The sequence below is a fragment of the Anomaloglossus baeobatrachus genome, chromosome 7 (genome assembly GCF_048569485.1).
Source record: "Anomaloglossus baeobatrachus isolate aAnoBae1 chromosome 7, aAnoBae1.hap1, whole genome shotgun sequence".
Taxonomy (NCBI): domain Eukaryota; kingdom Metazoa; phylum Chordata; class Amphibia; order Anura; family Aromobatidae; genus Anomaloglossus; species Anomaloglossus baeobatrachus.
The window spans coordinates 196,049,915-196,065,221 of NC_134359.1; the positions used below are offsets into that span (position 1 = coordinate 196,049,915).

The 15,307-nt window shown below is 49.7% G+C and overlaps 1 protein-coding gene across 1 annotated transcript in view; it reads right to left on the minus strand.

The window, feature by feature from the left end:
• Window positions 1-2,854: 2,854 nt before the first annotated feature.
• The window catches only part of ZC3H15 (zinc finger CCCH-type containing 15), a 112,740-nt gene continuing 100,287 nt past the window's right edge, over window positions 2,855-15,307 (minus strand). Inside the window, exons 9-10 of the mRNA XM_075319063.1 lie at window positions 14,928-15,054; window positions 2,855-3,251 (exon numbers count right to left, since the gene is read on the minus strand). Coding sequence (XP_075175178.1) covers window positions 3,055-3,251; window positions 14,928-15,054 — 324 coding nt within the window. The 3' untranslated portion in view covers window positions 2,855-3,054. The remainder of the gene's footprint in view (window positions 3,252-14,927; window positions 15,055-15,307) is intronic.

Consider the following 15,307-nt stretch of genomic DNA (forward strand, 5'->3'; position numbering starts at 1 on the left):
TGAGTGGATGTGTGCCTCCTTCCACACAAAGCATAAAACTAAGGAGCCCGTGATGCACGGGAGGGTGTATAGGCAGAGGGGAGGGGTTACACTTTTTAAAGTGTAATACTTTGTGTGGCCTCCGGAGGCAGAAGCTATACACCCAATTGTCTGGGTCTCCCTATGGAGCGACAAAGAAATTCCAAATGCAGAAAAATTGTAAAAAAAGTGCAATAACACTATTTTTTTTTGAGATATTTTATTCACTGTGTTCACTATATGGTAAAACTGATGTGTTATTGTGATGCCTCAGGTCAGTGCGAGTTTGTAGACACCAAACATGTATAGGTTTACTTTTATATAAGGGGTTAAAAAAAAAATCGGAAGTTTGACCGAAAAAAGTGGCGCACGTTTTACACCATATTCCGTGACCCGTAGCGTTCTCATTTTTCGGGATCTATGGCTCAGTGATGGCTTATTTTTTGCGTCTCGAGCTGATGTTTTTAACGGTACCATTTTTGCGCAGATGCTACGTTTTGATCGCCTCTTATAGCATTTTGCGCAAAAGTTGTGGCGACAAAAAAACGACGTTTTGGCATTTGGAATTTTTTGCCGCTACGCCGTATACTGATCAGATTAATTGATTTTATATTTTGATAGATCGGGTGTTTCTGAACGCGGCAATACCAAATGTGTGTATATTTATTTTTTTAATCCTTTAATTTTCAATGGGGCGAATGGGGGGTGATTTGAACTTTTAGGTTTTTTTAATTTTTAAAACATTTTTTTAACTTTTTTTTTTTTTATTTTACTAGTCCCCCTAGGGGGCTATTGCGATCAGCATTCCGATCACTCTGCAGTATCTGCTGATCACAGCTATACAGCTGTAAACAGCAGATACGGTCTCTCTCTCTTTTGCTGTGCCGCTGGTCAGCGAAAGTGAAAGCAATTCATGTGTAGTACAGGAGTCATCACATGACCCTGTGCTACCATGACAACTATCGGAAGTCACGTGATCACGTCACGCGACTTCCGGTATCGGGCGGTAAGTAAAAGTTTACCGCGATCGCGCTTATAATGGCGCTGTCACATATTGACAGTGCCATTTATGGGGTTAAACAGCACGAGCAGATAACGATTCTGCTCATGCCTAGCAGGCACACATCTCAGCTGTGAAAATCAGCTGAGATGTGCGCCGATCGCGGCATGCTGCCGCCGGCAGACCGCGGGCAGTAACATTATGACCGCTAGGACGTAATTTTACGGCCCGCGGTCGTCAAGGGGTTAAAGGATAGTTTTTTGCCACATTTTTTCTTCTGATCTTCACTGAAAGGGTTAACTAGTGTGACAGTTTAATAGAGCGGTTAGTTAGGGACATGTCAATACCAAATATTGTACTTTTTTGTTAACATGAATGTAATTATTTGACAATCTTTTTTCAGTTTTTGGGGGCTTGTTAAACAATTTTCTTTCACTTTTTTCTTCACTTTTTACTTAGTCCCTCTATGGGACTTTAACTTTTAATAGTTTGATTGCTGCTATAATGCCTTGCAATGCATTATACCTGTCAGCGTTACACGGACAGCACTAGAGATGAGCATACCCGAAGTCCGGTGTTCGTACCATACACAGACTTTACAAAAAACCCAATCAGTTCAGGTGCTTTACATATGCAAACCCCTTGCTCGAGCAGCGCTGGGCTCAGATACGCTCGGTGCGAGCCTCTTGCAGTGTTTAATAGCTCGCTCTGGGGATATGGGGATAACAGCAGTGTGATTGGCTGTAGTGTGCACCAAACAAGGCAAAAAAAAAAAAACTTCGTCCACCCTCCTCCAGAAGTGCTGTTTATGGCGTGCTGCATGTGGGTGGAGACCTGAACTGCACAATTAGTAACTTCATTTGAAGGTCAGGTCAAGTCTGGGAACAGAACCGAACTTTATCTAAAATCTGGGTGAAGCCGATGAACCGAACTACAACGGGTCTGCTCATCTCGAGACAGAACGCCTTTTAAACCATGCTTGGGGCATGGTCTAACAGGTCACCGTAGCCAGTAAACTTTGAGGTCAATATTTGACCTCAGGTTGCCATGGTAACAATTGGCAGCTTGCAATTACATTGCGGGGGAACTGATCGAATTAGAGTGCACTCCCTTTCCTAGCCTCTTAAATGCCGCGATTAATAGTTATTTCAGCATTTATGAGGGGTTAAACAACCAGGGCAGAGAAGGCCCCGGCCCAGACTGACAGCCAGAGCTTGGCTATGACTCACGTCCAACGGCGTTCGTGCAGGCACAGCTTATGTGCCCTCATGATTGCCATGACTTACCAATACGTCATAGATCGGGAACTCCTTCCAGACCATCATGTATGGGCACACTGCACAAAAACAAACCCCTCACTCAGCCCCATCAACAGAAAAATAAAAATGTTATGGGTTTCAGAAAATGGCAAGACAAAGCAAAAAAAAAAATTATATTTATCAAAGTGAAGCTTCCATCTGATACATGCTGCCCAATCCAAGGACAGCAAGTATATCCGGCACTGGCTGTATGAACTCCGCCAGGTATGTCCGACTCTGAAATCATGCGTTGTTTCAGACAACAGTTTTAATAGCTGCTGAGAATTAAGCAGCATTGCAGACTAGTCAGACAGGCGGGTCCATGGTAACTTCTCCCCGCCTGCTGCCCTGGATTAACAGATCTGACTATGGGAAGGAGCAGACAGGCGAGCAGTCTATATATCAGGGAGAGTAGAGATCGGGGTCACAGTTACTGGAATACATCCATTATCAGATTTTACCTTAGATTTTTATTAAATCAAGACAAATGCAACATAATACACAAAGTATTAAATAAAACAGATCATGTACCACTACATCCAAATAAGACCTTTATTTTTCATTCCTATAGAGTCTGACCAATTTACAGTTGTCAAAATTACAACACAAGAAATGGTTTCTTTAATTGTTTCTGATGTGCTCTGAAGCGGAAGGGACAGTCATGTTTCCCTATTAAAAAATCAAGTTGAAAAGGCATGGCAGTCTGAATATCCTACTGATGGTGTGCAGCAGCAATGTTCATTCATCCAATGTATTCAGCTGTTCCTCAAGTTCATCTAGATCTTCCCCAGTAAAAAGATTTTCATCAACAGGAACAGCATCCTCTAGATTTTCCACGTCGTCATCTTCTTCTTCTTCTTCTTCACTGTCTTCGTCATAGTCATTCTGTTCTCCATTTCGTAAGTCACCGCCTGATGCTTCATTTAGTTTTGTATCTGTAGACAAGATAGGAATAGTTAAGAAGTGATCACAATACACTATCAGGAAGAAGGAAGGCCTGCGGACTTGTATCTAAGTATTCCGTACACCAAAAGACGGAAGTATGGCATGAAATCAGCGCTCTATACCTGTCCGGCCTTCTATCCTACTATCTGAAGGGAACGGCAGTCTCCACATATAAAATACGGTCACTGTGCGCACGCGGCAGAATGAGCATTAACCTGAGTCATTTAAAACATAACAAAAACATTTTTCATGTTTCCGTCAGGTGACCGGTGTGGGGCTTATTTTTATTTTACAGGAGGATGCTGACAATGGTACAGTAACATGTGAATATTCAATCACTTTTTATTACATTTTTTAAAACTTGAATGAACAAAAAAACAATTCTGCCCTCTTCATTGTTTTGATTTTTTTTTTTTAAACTGCATTTTTACTATATTGGGTAAATAAAGTTATACTTTAAAAATCAAAGTTGTAATGGGTGGGACAATGGCAACTGTATATATTTCTTTATTTACATTTTTTTTATGTACCGGAAAATATAGAATTGTCGAAAAAGAGAATTTTGTTTACTTACCGTAAATTCTTTTTCTTATAGTTCCGACATGGGAGACCCAGACCATGGGTGTATAGCTAGCGACCTCCGGAGGACACACAAAGCACTACACTCAAACGTGTAGCTCCTCCCTCCGGGCTATATACACCCCCTGGATGACAATCTACCCAGTTCAGTGCAAAAGCTGAAGGAGGACATCCACCCATAAGTAGAGATCGAGTAAAACTCGGCAAAACCAGCACTCTGTCTACTAACAACAGCCGTGAAGCACACGGAACAAAAAAACTGCCAACAGGCAACAGGGAGGGAGCTGGGTCTCCCATGTCGGAACTATAAGAAAAAGAATTTACGGTAAGTAAACAAAATTCTCTTTTTCTTCATCGTTCCTTATGGGAGACCCAGACCATGGGACGTTCCAAAGCAGTCCATGGGTGGGAAATAAACGAAACGGAGAAGTAGGCAAAACCTAACTTCACAAATGGGCGACAGCCGCCTGAAGGATGCGTCTGCCCAAGCTCGCATCTGCCGAAGCATGAGCATGCACTTGGTAGTGCTTAGAAAAAGTGTGCAGACTGGACCAAGTGGCAGCCTGACACACTTGCTGAGCCGTAGCCTGGTGCCTGAAAGCCCAGGAGGCACCGACAGCTCTGGTCGAGTGCGCCTTAATCCCCGACGGGGGAGGCACCTGAGAAGATTGGTAGGCATCGGCGACCTAACCCAACGAGCCAAGGTCGGTTTAGACGCCGAAAGGCCCTTGCGCTGACCCGTGGTTAGCACAAAAAGTGAGGTGCACCGCCGAAAAACGGCGGTGCGAGACACATAGATTCGGAGCGCCCGCACCAAATCTAAGGTGTGCAACGCCTTCTCAAAGCGATGCACAGGGGCCGGACAAAAAGAGGGCAATGAAATGTCCTGGTTAAGGTGGAAGGAAGACACCACCTTAGGGAGAAAGTCCGGAGTCGGACGAAGAACCACCTTGTCTTGGTGAAACACCAAAAAGGGGGATTCCGAAGAGAGCGCAGCCAAATCAGAAACTCTCCTGAGAGAAGTTATGGCTACTAGAAAGACAACTTTCTGTGAAAGTCTAGACAAAGGAACCTCCCTGAGAGGCTCAAAAGGGGGTTTCTGTAAGGCCGTGAGGACCAAATTAAGGTCCCAGGGATCCAAGGGTCGTCGGTAAGGAGGAATGATGTGAGATGCGCCCTGCATGAAGGTGCGCACCTGAGCCAGTCGGGCGATACGCCGCTGGAACAATACCGACAAAGCCGACACCTGTCCCTTAAGTGAATTGAGGGACAGACCCAACTGTAGACCCGACTGTAGAAAAGACAGGATGGTCGGCAAGGCGAACGGCCAAGGAGCATGGCCGGAAGAGCGACACCAGGACAGGAAAATTTTCCAAGTCCTGTGGTAAATCTTAGCCGAGGAAGACTTCCGAGCCTGAGTCATGGTGGAGATGACCTCAGAGGGAATGCCTGAAGCCGTCAGGATCCAGGACTCAAGAGCCACGCCGTCAATCTGAGAGCCGCAGAATTCTGGCGGAAGAACGGACCTTGAGAGAGAAGGTCTGGGCGGTCCGGAAGATGCCACGGCACCCCTACGGACAGGCGGAGCAGGTCTGGGTACCAGGCTCGCCTGGGCCAGTCCGGAGCAATGAGAATTACTCGACGGCCCTCCATTCGGATCTTGCGCAGAACCCTGGGCAATAGCGCCAGAGGGGGAAACACATAGGCCAGACTGAACTGAGACCAATCCTGAACCAGTGCGTCTGCTGCGAAGGCTTGAGGATCGTGGGAGCGAGCCACGTAAACCGGAACCTTCTTGTTGTGCCGGGAAGCCATTAGATCTACTTCCGGAGTGCCCCACTTGCGGCAAATTGACCTGAACACTGACGGATGCAGTGCCCACTCGCCGCCGTCCACGGTTTGACGGCTGAGATAATCGGCCTCCCAGTTTTCCACGCCTGGGATGTGGACTGCGGATATGGTGGACTTTGAGCCCTCCGTCCACTGGAGGATTCGTTGAACCTCCAACATCGCCAGACGGCTGTGAGTCCCGCCCTGGTGATTGATGTAGGCAACCGCTGTCGCGTTGTCCGACTGAACCCGAATGTGCTTGCCCGCCAATAGGTGGTGAAAGTCTAGGAGAGCTAGAAACACGGCTCTGATCTCCAGCACATTGATCGGGAGGGCCGATTCGGACGGAGTCCAAGTGCCCTGTGCTCGGTGATGGAGAAACACCGCTCCCCAGCCGGAGAGACTGGCATCCGTGGTGAGGATCACCCAGGACGGAGTCAGGAAGGACCGTCCCTGTGAAAGGGAGAGGGGCTGAAGCCACCACTGAAGGGAGTTCCTGGCCTGTGATGACAGAGCCACCAGCCTGTCCAAAGAAGAGATCCGCTTGTCCCAACAGCGGAGAATGTCCAGCTGCAAGGGACGCAGATGGAACTGGGCAAAGGGAACCGCTTCTATGGACGCCACCATCTGACCCAGCACCTGCATGAGGTGTCTGATGGAATGACGGCGGTGCCTCAGCAGAGAGCGCACTGCCAGACGAAGGGACTGCTGTTTGACTAAGGGCAACTTGACAAGTGCCGGCAGCGTCTCGAATTGCATCCCTAGGTACAAAAGTACCTGGGTCGGGGTCAGAGTCGACTTGGGGAGGTTGACAAGCCACCCGAATTGGACTAGAGTGGCGAGAGTGAGCGAGACACTCCGCTGACAGTCTACACTGGATGAGGCCTTGACTAGAAGGTCGTCCAGGTAAGGAATCACTGCCAACCCCTGGAGGTGCAGGACCGCAACCACTGCTGCCATGACCTTGGTGAACACTCGGGGGGCCGTGGCTAAGCCAAAGGGAAGAGCCACGAACTGGAAATGTTCCTCTCCGATCGCAAAGCGTAGCCAGCGCTGGTGTGAAACCGCAATAGGCACATGCAGATAGGCATCTCTGATGTCGATGGATGCCAGAAAATCTCCCTGGGTCATTGAGGCAATGACCGATCTTAGAGATTCCATGCGAAAGTGCCGCACCTGAACATGCTTGTTGAGAAGCTTGAGATCCAGGATGGGCCGGGAGGAACCGTCCTTTTTTGGAACTAGAAAGAGGTTTGAGTAGAAACCTCTGAACCGTTCCCGGGCGGGGACCGGAACAATTACACCGTTGGTCTGCAGGGATGCCACGGCCTGAGAGAAGGCGGCGGCTTTGGAGCAGGGGGGGTGGACAGAAAAAATCTGTTTGGCGGGCTGGAGGAAAAAGGTATCCTGTAGCCGTGGGTGATGATATCCCGCACCCACTGATCGGCGACGTGTTGCAACCACAAGTCGCCAAAGTGGGAGAGCCTGCCCCCGACCAAGGACGTTGCTGGCGCGGCCAGATAGTCACGAGGAGGCTGCCTTGGTGGCAGCGGCTCCTCCGGTCTTTTGAGGACGCGGCTTTGCGCGCCAGTTGGATTTGCGATCCTTGGCGGTAGTGGACGAGACTGTGGGCTTAGAGGATGACCAGGTAGAGGAACGAAAGGAACGAAACCTCGATTGGTTCCTGCCCTGGGTAGGTTTCTTGGCTTTAGCTTGTGGCAAGGAAGTACTCTTCCCGCCAGTAGCTTCCTTAATTATGTCATCCAGCTGTTCCCCAAACAGCCGTGACCCAGTAAAGGGGAGACTCGCAAGGTACTTCTTAGAGGAAGCGTCCGCTTTCCACTCTCGAAGCCACAAGATCCTGCGTATCGCGAGGGAGTTAGCGGAAGCCACTGCCGTGCGGTGAGAAGCCTCCAGGATGGCAGACATGGCGTAGGACGCAAAAGCCGAAGCTCGGGAAGTTAAGGCATCCATCTCAGGAATAGAGTCCCTGGAAAGGGAATGAATCTCCGCCAGAGAGGCAGAGATAGCCTTAAGAGCCCACACCGCCGCAAAAGACGGAGAGAAGGAGGCTCCTGCCGCCTCAAATACAGACTTGGCCAGAAGGTCAACCTGGCGGTCAGTGGGATCCTTAAGAGAAGTGCCGTCGGCCACCGCAACTACTGTGCGGGCTGAGATTCTGGACACTGGAGGGTCCACCTTTGGGGACTGGGCCCAGTCCTTAACTACCTCCGGTGGAAACGGGAAACGGTCATCTGAACTACGTTTCGGAAAACGTTTGTCAGGACAGGCCCTAGGCTTGTTAACAGTGGTCTGAAAGCTGGAGTGGTTAAAAAACATACTCCTAGGTTTCTTAGGAGAGGTAAACTGGTGTACCTCTACCAGAGAGGGTTGATCCTCTGACTCCTGTGGGTTGAGGTTCAGTACGGAGTTAATGGACGCAATCAAGTCACTAACGTCCGCATCACCCTCAGACAAATCAATGGGGTACATAGAGGCAGCGTCTGAGCCCACAGTAAAGGAATCTTCCTCGCCCTGCACCTCGGCTTGTGAATCAGAGCCGTGGGACGAGGAAGGAGAAGGGTCCGTGCGTCTCCGTTTAGGGGGACGGGGTCCTAGGACCTGCTCTGAGGGCTCTGCAGAGCTCGGAGCCGCAGAGACACCCTGAGAGGGAGGCTGATGCATAGACAGCAGCGTCTGGGACAGCTGCCCCATGGAATCGGCAAACGACTTGGAAAGAGCCTGTGAAAAGGATGCTACCCAAGCCGGGGGTTCAGCCACCGGGACCGAAGCAGCCTGAGGGACCCCTGAGGAGGCTCCAGGCTGAGACACAACCATATTAGCACAGTTATCACAATGTGGGTACGTGCTAGGCTCTGGCAGAATTAGCTTGCAAGCAGTGCATATAGCATACATGTTTGCAGCTTTGCTCCTAGTGACAGACATGCTGCTGTGGAGGAAGCTCTGCAGCCAAAACACACTCCTGTAGAAAGCCTGAGTGTATAAAAATCCACAACCATAGGTTGTGGCTTACCAGCCCTGCTCTCTGTGTCCTCCGGATTTCACCGCTCCCCTGTAAAGTGACAGCTTTCCAAAAAGTATGCAGCTGCAACATCCAGCGCTTCTCAGTGATAAAAACGCTGATAAAATGGCGCTGGGAGAAGGAGGGGGGCGTGTATAAGCCCAGGAGCGGGAAAACAGAAGCACAGAGATACAGGGGGGTAGACAGGGGAGGGGACATCTCCTTAGAGAGAAGTGCCCTCCACTCTGCTGGCCGGGCGGTGGGCGGCGCTGTATGCAAAACATACAGCAGAAGCCAAAAACGAAACTAGGCCCAAACTGAAGCCGGGGCCTAGATTTCAAAGTGCGGCCGACGAGCAGGCACCGTCGGCGCGGTTCTCATGGGAAATTCCCAGAACCGGCCGAAATTAACAGTAACGCTAAAGCACATACTGCCCCCATAATAAAAGCACCCGGGACCCCTGAAAAAACGTCTCAATACTTAGCTTGGAGACGCAGGGCCATGTCCCTGAGTGGGGTTAACGCTCCTTCCAGCAGGGACCAGACAGGGCTGTGGATGGAGCCGGCCTCCTGCAAGCAGAGAGGACCGTGGAGGCTCCCACTTCAAACAGAGCCTCGACAGAGGATGCGAAGGAGCTCGGCATGTGAAGGCTCCAGCCTTATGAAGATCAACCTTAACAGCACCCCGCAGAGTGGAGCGTGACGGGACATGCCGGGAGTCCAGATTGGACCCGCTTTTCTTCCAAAACTTTAAAAAATTAAAATAAAATTGAAAAAAATATGAGGAAATAAAAGTGTGTGTATCCTCCTGAAACACAAAGCGTTGAACTGGGTAGATTGTCATCCAGGGGGTGTATATAGCCCGGAGGGAGGAGCTACACGTTTGAGTGTAGTGCTTTGTGTGTCCTCCGGAGGTCGCTAGCTATACACCCATGGTCTGGGTCTCCCATAAGGAACGATGAAGAAAGGAAATTATATATATATATATATATATATATATATATATATAATCTCCTAATTCTGTCTGTCTGTCTTGCTCCAAAATTGTGTCGTTACAGTGACGACTTTCGGATTGTCCGCCGGGCTCGGCCTGGCCCCGTCCACCCACACGGATTGGCCGCTCGCCCCGACCCTCCGCACGCATCGACCGCTCGGCCATGCCCCTTCCCCCGGATTCAAACGAAGCCCCGACTCCGCCAGCCCAGACATAACCTTGCGATGCTGGGATCGTGACGGAGCCGGTGTACGCTGGTAACCATGATAAACATCGCGTAACTATAGGAAGCGCTTCCCTTAGTTACCCGATGTGTATCATGGTTACCAGCTTACACCGGCTCCTGGTACACATGTGCATACGCTGCGGCCAATAATGAAGTGTCATGCAGCGGTGAAAGAGTTAAAGACACTGCAAGACACTTCATTATAGGCAGCGGGCACCCCCAGAAGAGAGAAGACAGAAGAAAGAAGACCCCGCAGTCATACTCACCAGACGCCGACCGGGAGCAGGTGAGCGCATCAAGGTCCTGCAGCGGCGGAACACACACACACACACACACACACACACACCAGATCACTTTCACTCACACACACACACACATCAAATCGCATCCACACACTCACAACATCCAGTGATATCGCTTACTTCTCGGCGGCGATACTGTGCGTGCAGTGACCCTCCAGGACCTGCCGGAGGATCACATGGCCGGAAGCATGTGGTATCTCCCGATGTTGTGAGTGTGTGAGCGCGTATGTGCGATATCGTCAGTGTGTGTGTGCGTGTATGCGATCGGATGTGTGCGTGTATGTGATCGGATGTGTGCGTGTATGCGATCAGATGTGTGCGTGTGTTCTGATGTGTGAGTGTATGCGATCAGATCTGAGTGTCGGCAGAGGAGCACGGCGTGCAGCACAGCTGTTGGGACCGCCCACCGGAGGGCACAGGGAGAAGTGGGGTGTGAGTGTATGCGATCGGATGTGTGCGTGTATACTGTCTGATGTGTGACTGTGGAGCACGATGGGGAGTGCGCAGCATGGGGGGATGGAGCACGATGGGGGGGTGCGCAGCATGGGGGGATGGAGCACGATGGGGGGGTGCGCAGCATGGGGGATGGAGCACGATGGGGAGTGCGCAGCATGGGGGATGGAGCACGATGGGGGGGTGCGCAGCATGGGGGAAGGAGCACGATGGGGGTGCGCAGCATGGGGGGATGGAGCACGATGGGGGGGTGCGCAGCATGGGGGGATGGAGCACGATGGGGGGGTGCGCAGCATGGGGGATGGAGCACGATGGGGAGTGCGCAGCATGGGGGATGGAGCACGATGGGGGGGTGCGCAGCATGGGGGATGGAGCACGATGGGGGGGGAGCAGCATGGGGGTTGGAGCACGATGGGGGGTGCACAGCATGGGGGGATGGAGCACGATGGGGGGTGCACAGCATGGGGGGATGGAGCACGATGGGGGGTGCACAGCATCGGGGGGATGGAGCACGATGGGGGTGCACACCTCCCCCCAAAACACACACACACACACACACACACACACACACACACACACACCGGGAACCACAAACACCGCCCTACACAGACACCCACACACACAAACACCGCGGCATACAGAAATATACGCACATACCGCGCAACACACACACACACTGCACAAAACATACCTCCCCCCAAAACACACACCCCCACACAAACCGCGCAACACACAAACACCGCTCTCACACACCCCCACACCCAGAACACATTTACATCGCCCTACACAAACACTTGGCAACTACACACAACATCTAATTATAGTATGTATGTATGTATGTATGTATGTATGAATGATATAGATAATATATATATATATATATATATATATATATATATATATATATATATATATATATATATATATATATATATATATATATATATATATATATATATATATATATATATATACATATATATATACATATATACATATATACATACATACACACGAAAGTCATACATTAACTACACAATAAATTCTAGAATACCCGATGAGTAGAATCGGGCCACCTTCTAGTATAATTATAACTTGCCTTCTATGTATGTGTAATATATATTATATACTAGAAGGTGGCCAGATTCTACGCATCGGGTATTCTAGAATTTACGTATTGTGTAGTTAATGTATGATTTTTGTTATATATATATATATATGTTGTTGTGTGTAGTTACCAAGTGTTTGTGTAGGGCACTGTACATGTTCTGGGTGTTGTCTGGGTGTGGCGGGGAGTGAGAGCGGTGTTGTTTGTGTGTTGCGTTGTTTGTGGAGCGTTGTGTGTCTGTAGCGTTGTGTGTGTGTGTGTTGCGCGGTTTGTGTGGGTGTGGGGTGTGTGTGTGTGTGTGTTTTGGGGGGAGGTATGTTTTATGCAATGAGTATGTGCGTATATTTGTGTGTGCCACGGTGTTTGTATGTTGGGTGTTGTGTGTGTGCGGCGTTGTCTGTCTGTGTGGGTGTCTGTGTAGGGCAGTGTGTGTGGTTCCCAGTGTGTGTGGTGTGTTGTGCAGTGCGTGTGTGGTGGTGTGTGTTTTGGGGGGAGGTGTGCACCCCCCATCGTGCTCCATCCCCCCATGCTGCACACTCCCCATCGTGCTCCATCCCCCATGCTGCGCACTCCCCATCGTGCTCCATCCCCCATGCTGCGCACTCCCCATCGTGCTCCATCCCCCATGCTGCGCACCCCCCATCGTGCTCCATCCCCCATGCTGCGCACCCCCCATCGTGCTCCATCCCCCATGCTGCGCACCCCCCATCGTGCTCCATCCCCCATGCTGCGCACCCCCCATCGTGCTCCATCCCCCATGCTGTGCACCCCCCATCGTGCTCCACAGTCACACATCAGACAGTATACATGCACACATCTGATCGCATACACTCACACACACACCCTACTTCTCCCTGTGCCCACGCCGTGCTCCTCTGCCGACACTCACATCCGATCGCATACACGCACACACTGACTATATCGCACATACGCGCTCACACAATCACAACATCCGGAGATACCACGTGCTTCCGGCCATGTGATCCTCCGGCAGGTCCTGGAAGGTCACTGCACGCACAGGATCGCCGCCGAGAAGCAAGCGATATCACGGGATGTTGTGAGTGTGTGGATGCGATCTGATGTGTGTGTGAGGTGTGTGTGAGAGTGAATGTGATCTGATGTGTGTGTGAGGTGTGTGTGAGAGTGAATGTGATCTGATGTGTGTGTGTGTGTGTGTGTGTGTGTGTGTATATATGTGTGTGTGTATATATGTGTGTGTGTGTGTGGGTGTGTGTGTGTTCCACCGCTGCGTGTGTGGATGCGATCTGATGGGTGTGTGAGGTGTGTGTGAGAGTGAGTGTGATCTGATGTGTGTGTGTGTGTCTGTTCTTATGTGTGTGAATGTGTGTGTGTGTTCCGCCGCTGCAGGACCTTGATGCGCTCACCTCGGGGCGAGAGGCCATTCCGTGTGGGGGGCGGAGCCTGGGCGAGCGGCCAATCCGTGCGGGGGGGAGAGAGGCCATTCCGTGTGGGGGGCAGAGCCTGGGCGAGCGGCCAATCCGTGTGGGGGGCGGAGCCTGGGCGAGCGGCCAATCCGTGCGGGGGAGGAGCCGAGAGGCCAATCCGTGCGGGGGGGAGGAGCCGAGAGGCCAATCCGTGCGGGGGGAGGAGCCGAGAGGCCAATCCGTGCGGGGGGCGGGGCCATGGCGAGGCCAGCGGCAAATTTGCTGTTTGTCACCGTAAGGATATGGCCAATCCGTGCGGGGGTGGAGCCGAGGCGAGAATCCGTGTGAGGGGGCGGAGCCGAGGCGAGCGGCCAATCCGTGCGAGGGGGCGGGGCCATGGCGAGCCCAGCGGCCAATCCGCTGTTTGTCACCGTAAGGACACAATTTTGGAGCAAGACAGACAGGACAGACAGAATAAGGCAATTATATATATAGGTATATATAATACATACATACATACATACATACATATATACACACATATACATATACATATACATATACATATACATATATATATATATATATACATATACATATACACACACACACACACACACACACACACACACACACACACTTTTTTTATGTTTTCATTGCTTGACACAAAAATAGCATAGTATACAGTATAATGCTTGGATCTAACCCCACAGTTGTTTCTGCCCCCCCCACAAGAATAGACGGAATAATTATCAGGTATTTATGGAAAATGTGGATTTTACAAACTTAAGTTCTGAAATGTCATTGCACTTACCCAAGAACAAAAACTATCCACCTGCGTACGGCACAATGTCAGACTAAGGGTATATACACATGATAAGTATTTGCTGCATAGGTCGCAGTCTTCTTGAAGTCTCAGCCATATGTTTATTTTTTCCTTACAAATTTGAATCAGTTTCAATTCTGCAGCAGACCAATTTGGTTCAGTGTTTTTTGCAGCATTTTTCACCCATTGTTTTGAATGGGAAATAACTTCATGCAAAAATACACACTGTATGCTGCGTTATTTCAACCAACACTTAAGTATTGGCTTCAGACATTTCTGCTGCAAACACTGAACGTGTGCAAATACCATAAGGTCTAAACAAGGAGCCTCATGGTTATACCTTAAGGTCTCATATAGGTCATACTGGTATAGGGTATAAATTGACCCTCCAGTATGGCCACGAGACTGCACTGCCGTTTCGCGGTACGGGACCACTTCTTCCGGGAGGAGTAAGTGCACTTACTCCTCCCGGAAGAAGCGGTGCCGTACCGCGAAACGGCCGTCGGAGGTTTCCCTCTGGTCTCGCTCCCCTGAACCAAGATTGTAATAGGCAAGCACTATATTTGGCCTTCTAATCTATTCCTGGATACGGGCTATTGTGACACATGCTATTATGCTGCTATATGATATATAGCCCATCTCCACTTTAAATGGTTTTGCCACCTACAAGTTTTTACTAGCGTCTCACGTGGGTCTTAACGTTTTGGGGTTTTTTGAAAAACCTTATCCTACTGACTACATTTTTTACAATTGTGATCTATGGGACCTTGGTATTTATTCCTTAACTTTTTGCTTGAAATGTCCTTTCTATACATGTATTGTCCTACTATTTATTCATAATAAAATAATTTTCTAATTGCACCAAAAACTCCTTTGCTCTTGTTTAAATACCATAAGGTGCAGACACTACACACTGAAATACAAGGGGCGCTGCTCACTTACCATCTTTCCCTGTGGATGTGACATAGGAGCTGAATCGCTCGTGGCTGGCTACGGTGATGCCCGTTTCATCAACGTCTTTCAGAACAAAGCGACTTAGGTCAATATCTTGAACATCAGACGTGTCCAACTGTTGGAATAAAAATCCATTTAATGAGAAACAAAACTATTTCTTTCGCAGAGCATTTTATAACAACACTGTCCTTAGCATTACAGTATATCCTTTGCCTTCTAGCACCCGGCATGACGCAGCATCATGAATGGGATGTCGAATCAGGACAACTCCTAACCACAAGGCCGTATTCATGCACGTAGGCGTCATACAGGGAGTCCTATGCTCAAGGATCAAGGGAAAAGGCAAGTAGTCATGCTCACTCTGGACT